Genomic DNA, 19612 nt, shown 5'->3' with positions numbered 1-19612 from the left:
AGGTGCTGATTCACCACTATCACTAACTTCTTATTCATGAATGCTTTTCTTCTCCTTTTCCTATAACTGTCAATCATCACTACTAAAAGTCAGTTATAATTACAATATTTCTAAAGAAAACTAGCAAGATATCATCACCAGCAAAAAAATACCTAAAAATATGCCCCATCTGAAGAAGTTTTCATGTTACTATTCTGCAAACAGAAATAAGGAGACAAAAAGAACAAAGTTTCATTTTTCAAGAATTTTAGAGTAATACATCTCAATTCATATTGATGTCACTCCAAACAAATCAAAAACTGGCAACAAAACATGAGACATGAAGTCTCCCCCAAGTGTTCCTTCAAATTCATTACATCTTCCTGGAGCAGGTGCACCAGCTTAAGTTCATTCCATGTGGAATTCCATGAAGCAGGTACAAGTGAGGAATGTCTATTTACTGCTGTGGTAACTGGCACAGCTGGTAGCCCGCATTGAGCCAATTTAGTCCTGAAAATACTGCAGCTGTATTCATATGACATTACATTTAACCTCCCAGGCCCTGCTGAAAGGTACACTACCACAGAAAAATAAGAGGCACTGTGCTTCCACATGGCTCATCCAAAACTTGCTTCCTGCATCTCTCCACTCACAGTGTAACTTGTCAGATTAAGAGACAAGTGTGAGTGTCAGCTTGGCACAGTGATCACACTTAGGGCCATGAAACTCCAGTAAACCTGAAACCTGTATGAGGAGACCCATGATTGTTCATAACAAACAGAAGTACTAAGAGAGTTTTGAAATAAAATCCCACAGCAATGCTTCCAGATGCTTCTGGACAGACCAACCAGCACAGGGCCCTCAAGCCTGTGAGCTCATGTGTGCTTCACTCTACCACACAGGAGCAGACATTCTGGCAATATAGGGCTGCTCCCAGGAATAATAGGCAGTTGTGATCTTTTTCAGGAAAATGTATATGGTACACAACACTTTTAATGAAGTACCTGCTGGTTTATTTCTCATCTAATTTTCAGATCATGTGATGGTATTAATATAAGTACCCTCAGTAAAATGGCTCCCTCCAAATGTGACAGTAAGTGCCCAAAATACTACTGCTAAGACAACAAATACTTGAGTTCAAAATCAAAATTTCCATTAAAAAATCATGAAAAAAACCCCCCAAATACTACCACAACAATCTAATTAAACAGATGTGCTTAATATCATAATAAGTTTCATCTGAATAAAGGAAAAATGCTTTCCTCTTGTGGTACAAAAAAAAAAAAATTGTGTCCTATTTCTGTAACACAACATACTCTTTCCTCCCTTCAAAAAAAAATCCCAGAAGCTGAAGTTTAAAAAGCCATACAAAGATGTATTTCATCTTAGTTTTCTGAAGTCAACATATTTAGAAGTGTTCTAAAAAGAAAGAGAAGATAAAAACTTAACATTATGATTGGAAAAATTATTTTAGCATATTTCAGTCTTCACCAAACTTTCTGTTCAACTCATCTCATTAATCTAACTGGATTACCACTACTCAGTCAGGTTAAATCCTTCCCCCACTTTACAGGGCCTTCAAAGCTTCCTCACTACTTTGGCTTTAATATAAAGCACTTTATGGACTGAGGTAAATAAATTTCACAGCATCTGGACAAAATGTGGGGTCTTTTCCTAATTTGATGAAGTTTTAAGACCTCAGATATTTATTTCTCAATGTGACACCTTGTCAATAAAAATAACCTTTAGGGCCAAAGTTAAGTTTTGAGATGAGGCAGAGCAAGTTTCAAACTCCAGTTCAGTACAGATCCCACTTATGCTTGAATGAGATACTCATACATCCAAGGCACATGGTCTAAGATTTTTACAACTTTAAACAAAAATATGAAACACCTCGTGCTTGAGAAGATCTACTTTATCTGTTCAACTGCCCACAAGTCACCCAAGAGAGGCAAAGCAGGGACTGGAATGTGAGACCTTCATGCACACAGTTTTTAGCTATTCTAAGTGTATTTTTCTTCCTATTCTTCATGGGACTTTCAGTCATTACTGAGGAAGCCTTTCCCTGCAAGCACTTTGTCAAAAGCAGCACATTTTCACAAAAAGGGGGGGTTTTTTTGAGACACAATCAACTCTGTAATAGCCAAATAAACACTGATATTCCAGCCAATTCTAAATTTCACTCTCAAGAAAACACAAAAGAACTAGTTCCAATATTGCGGTGGGTTGATCCTGGCTTCATGCCAGGTCTCCACCAAAGCTGCTCTATCCCTCCCTTCTTCAGCTAGACAGGGAGACAGAATATAACAAAAAAAGCTCTTAGGCCAAGGTAAGGACAGGGAGAGATCACTCACACACCAGTTACCATCACAGGCAAAACATACTCAGTTTGGGGAAATTAATTTAAATTATTAATAAATCAGAATAAGGTAATGAGAAATAAACCCAAATTTTCAGGCATCTTATCCCCCCCCAACCCCACCTTCTTCCCGAGCTTAACTTCCATCACAATTTTTTCTACTTCTTCCTCCCTAGCAACGCAGTGGAACAGGGAATGGGATTGTGGTCAGATACATTGTCTCTGCTGATCCTTCCTCCCCTGCTCCAAGGGTCTGTCTCCACAGGAGGCAGTTCTCCATTAGCTTCTCCAAAGTGCATCCCTCCTCAGGGCTGCAGTTCTTCACGAACTGCTCAGCTTGGGCCCCTGCCAGTGGGGTGGAGCCATGTAGGAATAGACTGCTTCAGCATGGGTCCCCCTCAGGGTCACAAATCCTGCCAGCAAACCCTCTACAGCTCCATTCTCCACGGGGTCACAGGTCCTGCCAGGAGCCTGCTACAGCACAGGCTCCCAGACTTCCTCAGGCATCCACCTGTTCTGGTGTGAGATCCTCCACAGGCTGCAAGCGGAGATCTGCTCCACCACAGACCTCCATTGGGACATCCTGCCTCACCGTGGTCTGGACCATGGTTTGCAATGGAATCTCAGCTCCACTGCCTAAAACACCACCTCCCCCTCCTTCTTCACTGCCCTTGTCTGCAGAGCTGCTTCCCTCACATTTCCTTCCCTTCTCTCACTGCAGTTGCTATTGCCCAGGGTTTTTTCCCCCTTTATCAACAGGCATTATCCCAGAGGTACCACCACTGTCACTGCTGAGCTCGGCCTTGGCCACTGACAGGCCCATCTTGGAGCCAATGGGACATAGGGGAAATTTCAGCAGCTTCTCACTCACAGTCGCCCCTGTAGCTGCTCCAAAGCCAAAATCATGCCATGAAAACCCAATACAAATACAGAGGCTGGGGATAAAAAAATAAGATATTAAATAATCTGCCCCACACATTTCCTGGACTTCATTTCCACTACAAGAGAGAAATAAAAAAGATTGCTGTAAGATCCTTCTAGAAATTTAGAATTTGCGTTAATAATGAGAGCATTCTCTTTAGGATGCTCTCCTGCAGATGATGCCAGATTTCCAAATCCGACTCTGTGAAGAGTCATCATCCCATCTAATTAATTATGTGAAGGAAAGCAACAGCCACAAGGACATAATAGCAGTTTCTCTTCTATTTATAGCAACAGAATGTTGTTGCAACAACATTATACAGCATGCTGCTTCAATTCTTTATCATTCTATAATGTTCAGAATTGTTGAGAACTCAAATAACTTCTTAGAAGAAGCTTCCCCTTGCCATTTAGAAGTTTCAGGGTTCAAGACTTCTCAAAGAGAGCTCAATATTCAGAAGCACAAACTATGTAAAAAGGATCACGCTATTTTGAAAAGAAAAGTGCTCTATTATCCATATGAAGACTGTCTTAGTCTGTTTGAGATGGAGAGCTTGATTTCAATGAGCATCAGCAACTATCGCTGCACCAGATAAAGGAATCAAGTCTCAAATGAGGCTATCAAATTATATTATCCCTGGCTTCTATTACGTACTGAAGGAAAAGATATTTCACATGATACTATCCCTAGGAAAATCACTTCATTCTATTTCAAAATTAATTATGCTTGGCTTAAGAATTTAGAGTTAGTTCTTTGTTATTGCCTCTTATGTTGTAGATACATAATAAAAACTTACAGCATATGCTCCTTCCAATTTCTTAGCAGTTTTAGACAACAAAGGAGCTCAATGCTTTTTACAAGTCCTGGCTAGTTGTATTGCCCACTCTTATTTTTAAACAAATATTCAAGTAGTACCGTAGCAGGATACTGTACGCCGGAATGCGGTCAAGCAACTTGGACAATGTCCTATGTGCAAAACTATCAGTGGTGGGCTGAGCTCAGGCCATGTGCTGGTTTTGGTGTTGAACTATGCTCAACCAGTGTGGCTAACTAACCCCAAACCAGCATCCTGATAGTGAGGGAAAGATTTGGCAGACAAGCTGCTAAGCTGACCTGGTAGACATGGGACCTACAGTCAGTAACTTTATAGCATGGAAGTCCAGTCCACTTTCATAAGACTAGATTCCTCTAGCATATTCCTTCTGGACACTCCTCAAGGTTAAGACAGAGATCTGCCCACAAGAATTGACATGGTGAGTTACATCCATGTCTACTTAATTATTCCTTCTTGACAGCTTTAATATAATTGCTTTGCAATTATACATACATACACTATACATACATACACTATTCTATACATACACTGCTAGCAGTTTTCGCTTTTATACTGTGCAGGAAAGAATTCTGGGGCTAAGACTGGATCCAGCCACACCTGGACCCCTCTCTGAGAAGGGGTTTAGAAAGCAAGGGGCTCCTTTCAGCACCTCGTGGCTCAGCAGCAGGACTTGTCCATAGAGCAAATGTTTAGAAGATTAGTGTTCCTTTTTCTGCTGAAATTTTGAAGACACACAATGACAGACTCCTATGTTTGTTTCTGTTACAGAATCAAGAAGGTGTCTCCTTACAGCTGTCTAAAACAGCTACATAGGAAAAGAAAAATTTCACACCATATCACCCTACAGGACAGACAGGTTACATTAGCAAAAGATAACCTGGGATAAGTGTGCACTAAAGCCATAGATTTTCACCAAAACTTCAAGCTTTGGCCCTCCCACACTAGCACTTCTGACAAACTGAGATTATATCTTCTAAGACATTTTATTCCTCAAAAGGCATTTTTATTCATGAAGTCATTGTTAAACAGGGAATTTGTGAGTCTGCATGAGTGTGCATCTAGAGAAATTCTCAGTTTCCCAACACAATCAAGAAGAGGTTTAAAAGATAGTATTGAAATCTAATTTTATTCTCTGTAAAATGCTTTAGTTTTTTTGACCTCAGGACATCTCCTCAAGTACTTTTTAGCAACCATTTTTTTTCAGGGAACAGACAGCAAGTCATTTAGCTTCCATGTGAGATTTCCAGCAGAACTTTGCAATTGCCTTAGCATGTTTTTATGCACATGCATGGAGATTTACTGCTACTGGGAATTACTTGTGAGCCATGTGGCTACACTACCCCAGAGATCTGATACCCAAGAACTGTACCTCCCCCCTAAACATGCAGATGTGTGACACGCTGCACCACAGACCCTGGGCTCTGAGAGGAGGAACGTAGGTGGAAGCCACATATATGGGAAGCACACTACAGCTTACCAGTACAAAATTAATTTTTGCATCATGAAGCAGCTGTATTTCCCACTCCTTTAGGAGTAATGATCTGCACACTGAGTTCTGAGTCTATTGAACCAGCACTTTTCCCAAGTCTTCTATCACTATCCACAAACATACAGAAAACCCTAAAAAGTAGAAAGAACACAAAACAGTCTATGCTTTGATCTCAAGTATTCACTTAATGCATAAGATACAAGGAGTTAACTATTACCTTTAGAATATAAAATCAAGATTTTTACATTATGCATTACAAATGGTATCTTCTGCATTAAAAAACAGCTTTCATTTCTAGTGAAACCTTATTCAAAGCTTTGAATCCTTTAACAGAAAGGCCTGACACCAAATAATGAAGGAAAAAGAAGCAACATTTGACATTCCCAATTTATACATACTCTTCTGACAGATTATAGACAATATCAGCCAAGCAGAGCTGCCATGTTCTGAATAGCTAGAAAAGCAGAACACGACAAGCCAAAATACCAATATGCCTTCTAAAAGCCAGAGAAAAACATTTCCATTTAGCTTATTTTCCTGCCTCATGGAACCGAACAGTAGCAATAAAAATATCAGAATTAAGCTTCTCTTACAGAACACTATTTATGCATCAATTTCTAAGTAAACATAAGCAACCATTACAAACATAACTCTTAAAAAAATGTAATCTAGGTGAAGTTATAAGGTTTCCAAAACCTTTTCTCTAACACAAGTAGGAAGCACAGAATGGATACAAAAGAAGTTACAGCAAGTATCAAAACAATCTTATCCTGGTAAGGACTTATAACATGATGAGCTCCAGAAAACGTTTTGTGCACAGCAGTTGCCAAATATTTAGTGCTGTTAAAGGGACATAAGCTTGCACTTAGCACTGACTTGAAATTCACAGAAAGTTTTTCTTAGACATTTTCCTTTCTTCAATCCTTCATCTACATGGCTATCAGTGTGAAACTAGTTTAGAACTAAAATTTAAATAAATGGAAAATCCAAACAGTTTAATCCGAGCGGAATGTGCTGTTGGCAAACAGGCTGCATTTAAAGCTAAAAGCTTTGTTGCACCAAAACACCAGCAACAGGCTCAGCAACAAGCTGCAATGGAAAAAAAAAATCTTTCAGAAGAGAGGTTCTCCTCCTCCTCCCAAAACAAACACCATCCCCCTCCCCCCAAAAAAAGAAAACAAAATAAAAAAACCCAAAAGGCACACAGGAAAGGCTTTAGAGCTTTAAATAAGTTTGCACTTTCAAGTTTGCTCCTCCTTTGAATAAATGTCATATTATTCCATGTTTATTATCTAAGAGTTAAGGAATCCTTGACAAAAATATTTGTCTCAGAAGAAAACTGTTTAAAAACAATTCAATAGCAACCAAGAATATCCCAGGGAGGGAAATTTGGTGAAGAGGTGGTTACACCTTGACTCTCAAAGCTAAGGCCCACAAAGTCAGTCAGCTGTTCAGGCAAAGGGCCTGCCAGGAAAGACCTGCAACCAGGAAAACTTTATTACTGACTCTAGAAAGCAGAGAATAGTGAAAAAAGGTTACAATTTCTAACTAATTTACAGGGAAAAAACCCCAACAAAAACATGTGTTTTCAGAAGCAGTTTTCAGTGCTTTTCTACAGTACAGTGCCTGAATTGAAAGTAAGTTCTTGCAGTTGCACAGAAGGGACACATTATCAGATTACATAAGTAGCATCGCCTCTATTTTTAAAACACCAGCCCAGTGTATTTTTGGGTAATATTCTTGCACTAGAACACAACACTGGGTGAAACTTTTAACCCAAAATTACATGAAAGAACAAGCTTGGTTTCTATGTAAAGCTGAAGTAAGGAAAATGGTAAATTGTTTACTAGGCTTAAATAGAGCTAAACCAGTTCACCTTCCCAAATCAACTTTTGGCAGTAATTTAACCTAAGCTTTCCAGAAAAAAAAAAAAAAAAAAGAAAAAGAAAAAAAAAGAAAAAAAAAAGTCAAAGTCACTGAAAACATCAGGAAGGCAGTAAACAAGAAAAAATGCCACCACTTAACTTTTTGGATTTAATTCATTTATGTAGCTTCAAGTGAAGATTTCCATGTTTCACTTGATTTCTGAAGAGACCTAACCTTTTCCCACCCTCCAATCCCCATTAAACTGTAAACAATTTACTGGAATAGAAAACCATACTGACAGCAAACCATATTTTTGGAAATTTAAACACTCGGTATCCACAGGAAAACATAATCAAGCTTTCAAAACTATTTTTTCTGGTCCACAATGGTATATTCAGTACTTTTCCACTATGTTTATTTTAAAGGAGAAACCCTGACCTGAAAAAAAGAGTAAGATGACAAAACGGCAAGTATTTCTTCAGTGCTCACTTTGCAATTGTTACAGTAAGACAATGTAATTTTCTTTAAAGTAATATACTTTGGTCAGGCTAACAGAAAATAACATTATTTTACATAACTTAGAAGTCCATACTTTTTTTTTACTTAATATTGTATGCTAATTTACAAAACATTCCAAAATCTTGGTGCTTTTCCTTTTGCTTGAGCATCTCAAGATACATAAATTTTCCCCATTTGTGAGTAAAAAGTATCCAAATGTATGCCAACAGCTCAAAATGAAGACAGTTATTTCCATAATAAACAGGACAAACAAATTATATGATTTAAAAAAATACAAAAAACCTATAAATAAATTGGCTTTTCAGAAACAGAGCAGAACTTCTGGGAAGCTCAATGGAAAGAGAGGAAGGATCACTGCTACCCATACACTATTAATGACAGAGAAAGAAAAACAATTTCAGACAGAAACCTAAGCTGACACTAAGAATATGAGTGTAGACTGGAAAGGACCATATCCAGTAATGAGCTGCAATAAACAGCCAACATCTAAAATTACATCTAGAAAGAGAAGCAGAATCAAAAGAAAGTTTAAAAAAATCTAAAAAAGAGCTCATGTGACTTAGTGACTGCTAGATCAGGAGAACAGATGCTGCTATTTACAAAATGCATTCAAGCTGAAGCATTTCTGGTTTCTACAGATCTCTAAGTATTAGCTCCTATTAAAACACACACAAAAAGGTTTCCAAAAAGGAAACAAATCTCTTTTAACTAAGCCACCAATGTACATCCTATAATTGCTTACCTCATTACTAAAAGCAAGAGATAAGGCAACCTTTGTGTTTGATTTCTTCAGACAAAAAAATAAATATCAACCAAGATGTTATCAAATGCGTGCTTCATGCTTCACTCCTTTTGAAAATAAAAATTCTAGTTATGATGTCCTGAAAATCAATTCAGCAGAATCACATAAACACATAAATTTACAGATCAAGTCATTTCAAACAATTGTAAGAAAAATTGACTAAGCAAAGCTCATTTCCATACACCAAGAGCAGCACACTGTCAGCATGGAAAATTATGGAAAGGCTCCAAACACAGAAACAGCATTAGAAGTGCCCCAGATGCCCCACTTTGCATCATTTTGAGAACCTCCACTGTTTTCAAGCAACTCCTTATCCCAACCAAAGACATTCCCAAGATCAGGCAATTCTGCAGCTGACAAGCTCAGCAAGAGAAAATTTCCCTTCACCTCTCTCAACAGACTGAAGCCTTAAGAAAGGAGGCAAGTAGGCTGAAGGAGGGAAGAGTCAGACAAGGCCATCTGAGTTTTATTGAGCATCTAAGTCTATAAAAAATATGTTCACACCTCTGCTCAGAAGATTCCCTGACATGTCAAGATTAATTCTTCTCCATTAACATCTCCAGCCGGCCTCACCCCACATATGTGATACAGACCCACCATAAGAACCTGTTTACAATAAAAATTGCAGAGGCAGCAGACACTGTAAATACGACTAATCATTTTAAAGCACCATGTCATTACTTTAATATTCTCCCTCAATTTGAGAAAAGCAAGAGTATTAAACACCACCAAAAAAGCCCTTAACAGACAGATGTTTTCTAAACTACTGATCTGGTAAAGCAACACGTGGATTTTGAAGGGAGCACCCTACAATGAATAATTAAATCCATTCAGTCCAATGGCTAGAAGAGAGAGAACATGCTTTTGCTATGAAGTGAACTCACAAAAAAAAGGATGTTTTAATTCACTGTATACGAGAACACTATGGGAAACAGGAACTGATTTAGGCATTGTTATTGTGCAGAGGGACTAGTCAGCTTCCAGATGAATCAGATTCACCACCACCAGTGAGGATATCATATTTAAATTCTTAAGCTTGAATAGACTATAAATTTCAACTGAGACACCTTTCTATGGTGGCTGACCAACAGTAAGGATCACAGTGGAACATCCCTATCATGCAGCAGGACACAGTCAAATGAACTCGGACAAAAATCCTAAACCTAACAGATCTGCCTAGACTGAGATCTCAAAGTTCACCAAAGAAAACTATTAGTGTTGTACATGAAGGCTAAAAAAGACTTTAGACAAAGTTACAAAGTGGTCTATCAAAGATTACCCCCAATAAGATTAAAGATTTGGAAACTTAGCCAGTCTTCCATAACACCACTCATCAGGATAAACCTTTCGGGAGCAATAAGCATAATTTTCACCCTTATTACTCTTCAGAAGCATGCACCACAGAGCTCAGACATGGAGCACTCACATAGCAGAGTGAATTCTCTTCTGAGTTCACATTGCTAGAACAAATACAGCAATGAAAGAGAAAAGTAACTGCTATTTTATCCTTTATGGATGCACACTGGAGAATTACAACCTCCTCTCCTGGCAGAAGCTTTATTTGTCCTACCACAGTGGCAGAGGACACTATATCTGCTTTGGCTATGACTAGAAGTCTTCCCATCCTTTCTGGATGCTCATTTAATTTCAACTATACAAGTGTTTGGCCAAGATTTGGAAAGGAAGGATATTCCCTTCTATGTCTTCTGCCAAGCAAGCCTAGATCCCAATCAGTCCTTCAAGGTTTTAAGACAAGAAGATATATTTGGCTGCTGACATGACCCCTCTCTTCTGTGCCATAATGGCAAACTGTGGAATTCTGATACATTTATCCACTAAAGCAGCAGGCCTGAGAAAACAAAGAGGTAATCAAAACAACCCCCTCAAGCCCACCTGATGCTTTTATGTATGAGACAGACCACAGGTCTGAGCACTGTTTGTCTGGTAAATACAGTCCTGAAGATCAAGGGGAAATGATTTAGATGGTTCTTGAAGTCCCTCCAAGCAGTTACCAACACAAAACACAGAAAAAGAGGCTGGAAGGAAAAATCATCCAGCTAGCAATGCTCTACCTTTCCCAGGGAGAGATCAAATAAGCACCTTGCTCCTGCCTGATGTTTAAGAACAATCTAGATAGTCTGTCCTAATATTGAAATTTTCCCCAAATGTTCAACCCAAGCCTTTCTGGAATTTAGATCCATTGTTCATTCATTCTAGTTCATGTTTTCTTTGTTTTTGCAGCAGGCTTCTCATCCCTTTTCATCCCCAATTTCTCTGGGAACATATTACCTCAAGCCTCCTTTTAGCTGACCACACCACCACTAAGCACATCAAACTTTCTTCACAGAAAACTCCCAAGGACTAGAAGATATGATACAAGCTCGCACTAAAGAAATTTTAAATTATTTAGTTGCTCTCCAGTATTCTTACTCTCCCTCCCAGCTTGTAATCTGTTCAACAAAGCATTAAAATTTGTTAATCAAGACTTTGCTGGACAGGACCTTAGAGAGCCTTTACCAAGTACTTGTTACCTGACCTCGCTTACCTCCTGGGGATGGTTTTCCAGCTAATTTTACTCACTGAAGTGTAGTTTATAGATCACAATTCCCTAGCTTGTTAATAAGGCTGTCATGTGAACATTGAGGACTCCAGTATAGCAACCTATTAATATTACAGGATAGAATCGCTTTGCCCCACAAGGCCTGTTACTCCATCACAGAAGCAGTAGCAATGCTGGATTTAAAAGAATTTATCCTGGCTAAATCTGCTTTGGCTGTTGCTCAACTTCTTTTCCTAGGCACTAAAAATGTGTTCCAACACTGGGGCAATATTTCTTCTTTAAGCTACAGTTAAAATCCATCAGCTTCCTCTTCATCCCATCCCATTTAGCCCACACTGAAGGGGTATGTACCAATTAATCTGAATCTGCTACTTCCCTCCACTGTTTTAAAACTGCAATCCACTACATGAGATTGCTCCAGATAGTTGCTTTTTTAAGCACCTTGGAATTAATTTCATCAGACCCTACCAGATTGAAAATCTGTTGCTTATCCAAGCAACCTACAGGTTTCCCCCCACTCTCCAGCCTAGGAAGGTACTATTTCTGCTTTTATCATGGCTATTGACTACACAGGCCAGATTAACCATTTCAGAAAACATTTCAATCACCTCAGCATTATCTGTTAATCCACTAATCTGTGGATCTTTTATTTCTTGCTTTCTTCCAATATTCATTTTAGCTGTGCCTCCTTATGTTTTTGACCATCTCAGATTTATTCATACATATTTGGCACTTTCTATGTTTCTTTTGTTTACATCAATGAAAAGATCAACAGAGAGCAGAGTTCTTTTCTCATTACTAATTCTCCCCTTCAATGCAAGTGTTTGCCATCATTAGACTACTTCTCAAGGAGGTTGAGATTGTTTCTTTCTTCCTTACATTTGTGCCCAGTCAAGCTCTGCATGCCAAATTCTATGCTTTCTGACATTTATGGGTTTTATTCTGTTGTCATCTTTTATTCTGTGCAGACTAGCACCTTGTTGCACCTGCAGAACCTGCCTTCCATCTATGCATTCTCTTTGTTTATTAAGAGAATGACTTTACACACCCATGGAGAGCAGCGTGTTCTGCTGAGTCTTCCCCACTGAATGGTTACAAGAGATTTTAATTATCAAACCTCATCCTTTCAGTGATTCTTCTCCAGCTATGGACAGACACCTTGAATTTATATTCCACTCACACATACCTGATTGATCCAACTGAGGCTGATAGAAGATTTCCAATGAGCATGTGTTTAGACATTCCTCTGCTGCTCTTTCCCAATATATTTGTGTTGGTGTGCAGGCACCCAGCACGCTGGCAGGGATGACACACTGTTCTGCAAGGTCACAGGCACTACGCTACAAATGTCTGCAGAACACCCCATGAGCAAGAATTTGTCAAGAACCTGTGATACATATTGGAGGCTATACCTAAAAACTATCCATCAAACGTCTTCAAATGCAAACATTGAAACTGTTTTCACTTGGTTAAAGCGTTGCAACTGAAATATGTTTCAAATAGCTTTTAAATTATCTATTGAGGTCAAAGCAGCTTTAGGAGCTTTCTTTTATTAATAAAAGCAAAAATTAGAAAAAAAAAGGACTAGTTTGTTTATACTGTCTTTATAATAACCCTTACAAAAAAACAACTTGCCTGTTCTAAATGGGAAAACAGATATATTCTCTCAGTTTAAAAAGTGTATGTTATTATATATAAATATATAGCCTACAATGAGAAAACTCATTATCCTGAAATCAGGAACTTAGGTTAAGCAATAATTAACTCTACAGATTCTGATATAAACAATATCATTTATTAATAATAGCATTAATAATGTTATTTATTAATAGCAAAGAAGAAAGCTGCATACTTGGCATCCCACCATATATCAGAGGAAGTTTTATCCAGGGGAGAAAAACCCCAAAACATACCAAAGGCAGGCTTAGAGGGATGCCATGCTGACACAGGCTGCAGCTTACACCCGCCATATGATGCATTCTACCAACCTGCTCCAGACACAAAGCTGCAAAGTCACCAGGAGCACCAATTGCTCATGCCTAAATATTTGCTGACTGCCCCAACATGCAAGAGGGCACTAACTCAAAGAAAGAAATAGCAATCAGACTACATGGAAAATTGTAATCTGATTTCCTCACTAATTTATGCTGGAAGGAAATCTGAAAGATGAATAAAGCACATTTTACAATTCTTCATATTGAGGCAGCTGGGGTGGGCAGGGATAAAAAGAAATCTCTGAGTCCAGGCTCAGACTTCTAGTCTGGGATGGACCATTTCACAGTAGAGAGAATGAGGGGAGCCCCAGTTCAAAGGAGAACTGAGCTCAGAGTTGCCTCTCCTCCCCTGGGCTCTATGTAATTCAATAACTTCAGACAGCATAACTGTACATATTGCTGTGGACTTCAGTATTGTTTCAGGTCCCAAAACAAGGAGATAAAGTAATACAAGTGCTGATGCTGCTCTGAATGGGATTTCACATTTTTATATTACTAAGTTATTTATCTTTGGAAGCACTGATGAAAGCCCCAAGTTCTATGGGGTGATAATATTTTAATAGTTTGCTTTATCTGCCATCTTCACTGCAGAGATCTGAACCATATTACTCTTGGTCACTAATCAACAGAAAACCATTTCATGCCTGACAACAGTCCTCAGCACCCAAAACAGAATACTCACACTGGATTATTTCTCCAACAGATGTGGATGCAAAGATTACAATGAAAACTTTCATTTATGAGTACAGACACAAGAACTGAGATTTACCATTCTAAATTCATAAAATACAGAATACTTCTCTCCTAGATCTATGCTCCTGGAAAGGAAAATTTACAAATGCAACTTTAAAAAAAATCCTTAAAATAATGTTATGTTTGATTTTATTTTGCTTAACTTGCTGGTAAACTTTTACTGCACCTTGTGTGTATACAATTGGTTTCACAGGTATTAAACCTTTCACACCTATGTTTATTAATCAAGCCAGCAATGAGCATGGTATCTGAACTTGCATTTGCTGTATGAAGATGGATATTTTCTGCCAGAACTTTTTGGCCTAGTTAAAAGAAAAGCAAATAACAAAGTTTCCAGACCACTAACAGTTGAATAGGCCACTAACTTCAAATATATATAAAGCAAAGAGAGTCATCTGGTCCTGTATTCTGACCTCCTCCCAAAATTTAGGTGAGAGATCACCATCTGTTTGGCCTTTGAATAGACTCTGATATCTTGAACCTGACAAAAACAACTCTGCCCTTAGCAGTCTGTTGCAGTAACTCGTCATTCTCACTGGTAACAGACTCACTTCTCATATGAGCTTTTAACAGGGAAGATGCCAGATTAAGTTTTCAACTCAATATTCAAGTTTGACCTGGTTGATTGTTTGATTGGCTTCAGTTTTTAAAGAAAAGCTGACAAGCTTTTCATTCAGACCATGTGAAACCATTAGCTTCGAGAAAAACTCCACACGCAGCCTAAACTGAATAAAGTAAGCTACACTGTATTTATTACACTGCACACTACTGAGAAGTTAGACAAAATAAACAGAGACTCTTTCAGCTCCAATAACCCAAACCCAGAATGTGTTTCTATATTTATGATAACATATGGTTTTTATGTTATACATATATTTATGTATATAATGTATATATTATTATAATACTTTCATATATTACAATTATGTTTCCCCGGATTTCTCTATACTCCACCTCTTAAATATCAGGAAGAAAAGGCACAGTGAGAATCAGGCAGCTATCTCCAAGCACAGCTTTATGTGTTCACTTGTGATTAAAAGAAATATCCACATTTCCTTTTCCTACCCTGCAGCTAAAAGTAGCATTTTTTGCAGTGCTGACGGACCCGCTGACACAAGAATTCCAAGACCTGTGCAAAAAAACCTGAGGTGAGCAAGACAATCGCAATGCAAGTTACTATAATTAGACTGTAAGAGTGGAAGAGTACAAAGTAAAATTTATTTTTGTTAGCATGAGGTCAGTAAATGTAATCCTCTATTGGTTAGGCTGCCTATGAGCTGTGAGAAAAAAAATAGTTTGGATCCTATCGATGCCAGTGGAGAAACTGTTTACCAATAAACAACAAGAAGGGCATTCTGACAGGCTCTGCCTTAACAACAAGCTCACATGGATTTTTAAAGCTCCAAAACTTCCCATTTGTATTTTCAAGGGGCAACGCTAATATTAATATCCAAATCCTTCCTGCTTTTCTGTTAAAGCTAACCAGGTAACACCACAGCACTGGTCATACAGACTGGAACTAGAGTGCTAAAGTTGTCATTTTAGTGCTTTCTTGGGGATGCCCCAACTTTCCAGCCATTCATTGCCAAATCCTCTCTGCTGGATTGCACTGAAAGACTTCGTGCTTTTTCACAGAATAGTTACGGTTGGAAGGGACCTCTGGAAATCATCCAGTCCAACCTCACTGCCAAGGCAGGGTCACCTAGAGCAGGTGACACAGGAACGCATCCAGGTGTTTTCTGAGCGCCTCCAGTGAGATATTTCCTCCCCTCCCCCCCCGCCTTTTAATAACGCTTTTCGAAACGTTTCTTCGGGGAGAGAGCCGTAGGGGTGGAGAGCACTTAGCACGTATTAATTGGAGAAATAAATCTGACAGGGTGGATCACACGGCCACCTCATTGCACAGAGGAAACCCGAAGGTGCCCTGCGTGGGACGGGGCCGGGAGAGCGCCCGGCCCGGTCCCAAAGCCGAAGGGGGCAGTCTGCCCGGCTCACCTGCACCCCGCCGAGGATCGCCTCGCTCTTCTCCCTCACGTCGGGGAAGGGGCACCTCTTGGACAGCATGAGCAGGCGGGCCAGCGCCTCGCCCAGCCCGTCGCGGGCGGCGGGCACCGGCAGCCCGTCGGCGGCCGCCCCGGAGGCGATGCTCTCTGCGCGGCGGAGCACGGCTTGCCCGATGGTGTCCAGGGCGGCGTCGCGGGCAGCGGCGTCGCGGCTGCACAGCCCGTCCCAGCGCACCTCGCCCTCCCGCTCCTCCATGGGGCCGCCCGGCCGCTGCTGCCCCGCCGCAGCCGCCGCCACCTCCTCAGCAGCCCCGGCGCGGCCGCCCCATGGCGGGCTCCCGGCAGCCGCCAGCCCGCCCACACAGACGACGACGAGCGCGGCCGCGGCGAGCGCAGAGCCCGCTGCCCGCACCGCATGGGGGGCAGCGCGGGCCGGTGCCCCCGATAGCCGCCGCCCTCCCGCGCCGGGGCTGCCGAGCGAGCGGCGCCACTGCGGCTTCGCCTTTCCCGGCGGGGAGAGGGGCGGCCACCACCCCGCGGCGCCGGCGGCTCCTCCTCCCTGCCCCGGGCATGGAGGGAAGGGGCGGCCCCGGCCCTGCCTCTCCCGGGGCGGCCCCTCAGCCCTCCCCGCCGGGGCCGCCACCGACCCCCGACAGCCCCCTCACTCGGGGTTGGGGGGAAATAGCCCTGCCCAGCGTGGGGAGCCCGCATAACAGACACGCCGGTCAGCCAATCGTCTTTCAGCGCTCGCAGCCGGGGGGCCCAATCGCAGCGGGGAGCGGCAGTGCCCGGAGGGGCTGCTGGGATATGTAGTCCGGCCAAAGGGCGGTCTTGTGGTTCTCGTGGAGGAAGACTATGTGTCCCGGCAGGCAGTGCGGCACACCGCCAGCATCCTGCCGGGGAAGGAGAGCGTCCGCTGCGGGATGAGCGCACGGTATTCCCATTACCCTGTTTGGTAGGGTTTTGGGGGGATTTTGCAGGTTATGGAGCGCCGATGGCTGGTGGCAGCCGGGGGCGAAGCAGTCCCCGTAGCAGGTTTGCCTCAGAGCTTTGCACCGGCAAGCATTTAAGCACGCACGTGTTTCCAGCGGCCGCGAAGGCGTGTCAGAGGCGGAGTAGGGGATGTATCCTCAGTGAGTGCGACAGCGGGAAGGGAAAAACTCTCGGTGCTAGCGGAACATAGTCCCGTCATCACTTGGGATAAAGGAAGGATGGCGGGGGGAAATCCCCGGAATGTTCACATTGAGCAGCAGTTCCGCGGTGTTTTTTTATCCAAATTAATCCCAGGGGCTTTTTTTTTAATCCCAGTTGTGCGGGGACTGGTGACCCTGGAGAAGAGAAGGCTCGGGGGACGGTGGGAATCTTACCCGTGTACATATCCGAACACTTACATGTGCCTAGAGGGAAGGTGCAGTGGGGATGGAGCCAGGGTGTTCTCGGTGGTGCCCAATGACAGTATCAGAGGTAAGGGACCCGAGTTGAAACATAGGAGGTTCCCTCTGAACATCAGGAAGCACACTTTTTACTGTGAGGGTGACCAAGCGCTGGCACAGCTTGTCCAGGGAGGCTGGGGACTTGCTATCCTTGGGGATATCCAAAAGCTGCCCAGACACGGGGCAGCCTGGGGTAGCTGTCTCTAGGTGACCCTGCTTGCGTGGGGGGGTTCGACCAGATGGTCACCAGAGGTCCCTGCCAAGCTCAGCCGTTCTGTCATTAAGTGTAATCTGCCACTAAAGAGGCTGGTATTGCTGTTTCGCTTGCTTTTCCTGCAGGGGAAAAAAAAAAAGTTTCTGTTTATGATAAATTTTAATTTTCAGCCAAGTCAGTTTCTTGATCCAGTTCACCTCTTGGCAGACGAGAGCAGAAGAAAACAAAGGCAGAGCTGTTTGCAGCTGTCACATTGAAGCAATCATGAAACTAAAATTTTGGGTATACAGAAAGGCAAAAGAATACTTGGGAGTAAATTAGAAACAGGACATTGGGCCTACATAGGGTCTTGCACAATTATTTTTAGCTTCTCACATACACATTTCCCACTCTAAAATTCAGACGTCCAAACTGGAGGTAAATGCAGAACAAGCTACTCTTAGGCCACAGAAAGACACAGAGACCACGTCTGGGTCCAGGAACAGAGCCTGGACTGCCTCACCAACACCATCCATCGACAGCTCTCTTATTTGTAAAGAATCTGATTTCTTCATCTGACATCCCTTTGTTTTCTGGAACTGTTTCTTTAAAACTTGCATTTACCTGTACCTTTGAAGGAAGACCAGTCTTTTTTTTTTTTTTCCCATAAAATCCTCTCTGAAGGGAGGCTGCTTTGCCATTGTTCAGTAGGGTGGACAGGCCTGGACTGCTTCATGCAGCTGCTTCCTCCAGGCCTTTGGCACCCTCGTGAACAATGTATCTGCTGAAATCAGCACTACCTGCAATAAATATGAGTCTTGACTTCTCTAAGCACTCAAGGTCTCCACCCACCATAACTGATGGGTTCAAAGAACATAGTTCTGCCAGTGCCTTTTATGTTGTTGGAGGGATTTGGTGGGGTTTTTTTGGGTTTGGTTTTTTTTTTGGGGGGGGGGGGTTGTTTGTTTTTTGGTTGGTTTTTTTGTTTGTTTGTTTTTTGGGGTTTTTTTGGCTTGTTTTGTTTTTACATTAGCTACCACTTTAGCTTCCCATCCCATTCTGTTGTCACTCGTTATGGTCTCCCATTTTCCTGTGAATGGGCATGTCACATCTATTTACTTTATTTCTATCTAAATTTTGATCTCCAGAAGTTGGCTAGATCTTACTTTTCCCATCATGAGTTGTTGGGTGTCTCTGACAATGACTACATACATCCAAGATCACTAGAGTGAACCAGAATCAGAACTGGAGCTTTGGTGTTTCAGACTTTGGTACAGCTGTATTCACACACTGAATGCCAAGACTGATTGAAAGTCACAGCCCTGCCTTTTATCTTTTAGAAGCTGTTTTTTCCACTGGCTCCAAATGAACTCTGGCTACAGGAAACAGATTGTGAAACTGGCTCCAAGGCCTAAACTTCAGATTTCAGCTCTTTGTTTTATAGATTTTAGTGTAGCACATAGGGAATAGCAATGAGGATGGCTTTAATTTTTTTCCAAACCAAATCTCTGCAGTTTTCTGATACCAGGTCAGGCTTCTTTATGTACTGCAAGATGTTGTGGAAATCAAGGTCAAAGGCTACCAGTGGAATTAATCAGAGCCCAAAGTTAGAGGAATGTGTTTGTTTGATTTGCGTGTTCACTGACTGAAGCTAATATGCTTGTTTTTGATCCCTAAAGAATGGATAAGAGAGAGGCAGAATTATGAAGGAAACAATCTGGCAACTCATCCAGAATTACAGCTGTTGAGTTTTCAAAATGATAAGCTGAAGAAAAACAAAATTGTGGCTGTTTTAAACCTCAGTGTTTCCTTCCTTCATGATTTATCAACTTCCTTTTTTTTTTTTTAACTAGATAAGGACTTCTATAGCCATATGCAGATGACATCCAACAGCAGAAGTATTTT

At 41.4% G+C, this 19612-nt stretch overlaps 1 protein-coding gene across 1 annotated transcript in view; it reads right to left on the bottom strand.

The window, feature by feature from the left end:
* Positions 1-16455, bottom strand: part of SESN1 (sestrin 1) — an 81048-nt gene extending 64593 nt beyond the window's left edge. The window contains exon 1 of the mRNA XM_066179437.1: positions 16074-16455. Coding sequence (XP_066035534.1) covers positions 16074-16337 — 264 coding nt within the window. The 5' untranslated portion in view covers positions 16338-16455. The remainder of the gene's footprint in view (positions 1-16073) is intronic.
* Positions 16456-19612: the final 3157 nt, after the last annotated feature.

The sequence above is a fragment of the Chamaea fasciata genome, unplaced genomic scaffold (genome assembly GCF_029207755.1).
Source record: "Chamaea fasciata isolate MVZ Bird 193981 ecotype frontalis unplaced genomic scaffold, bChaFas1.0.hap1 SCAF_3, whole genome shotgun sequence".
Lineage (NCBI taxonomy): Eukaryota > Metazoa > Chordata > Aves > Passeriformes > Sylviidae > Chamaea > Chamaea fasciata.
This window is presented reverse-complemented; position numbering and strand designations above follow the sequence as displayed.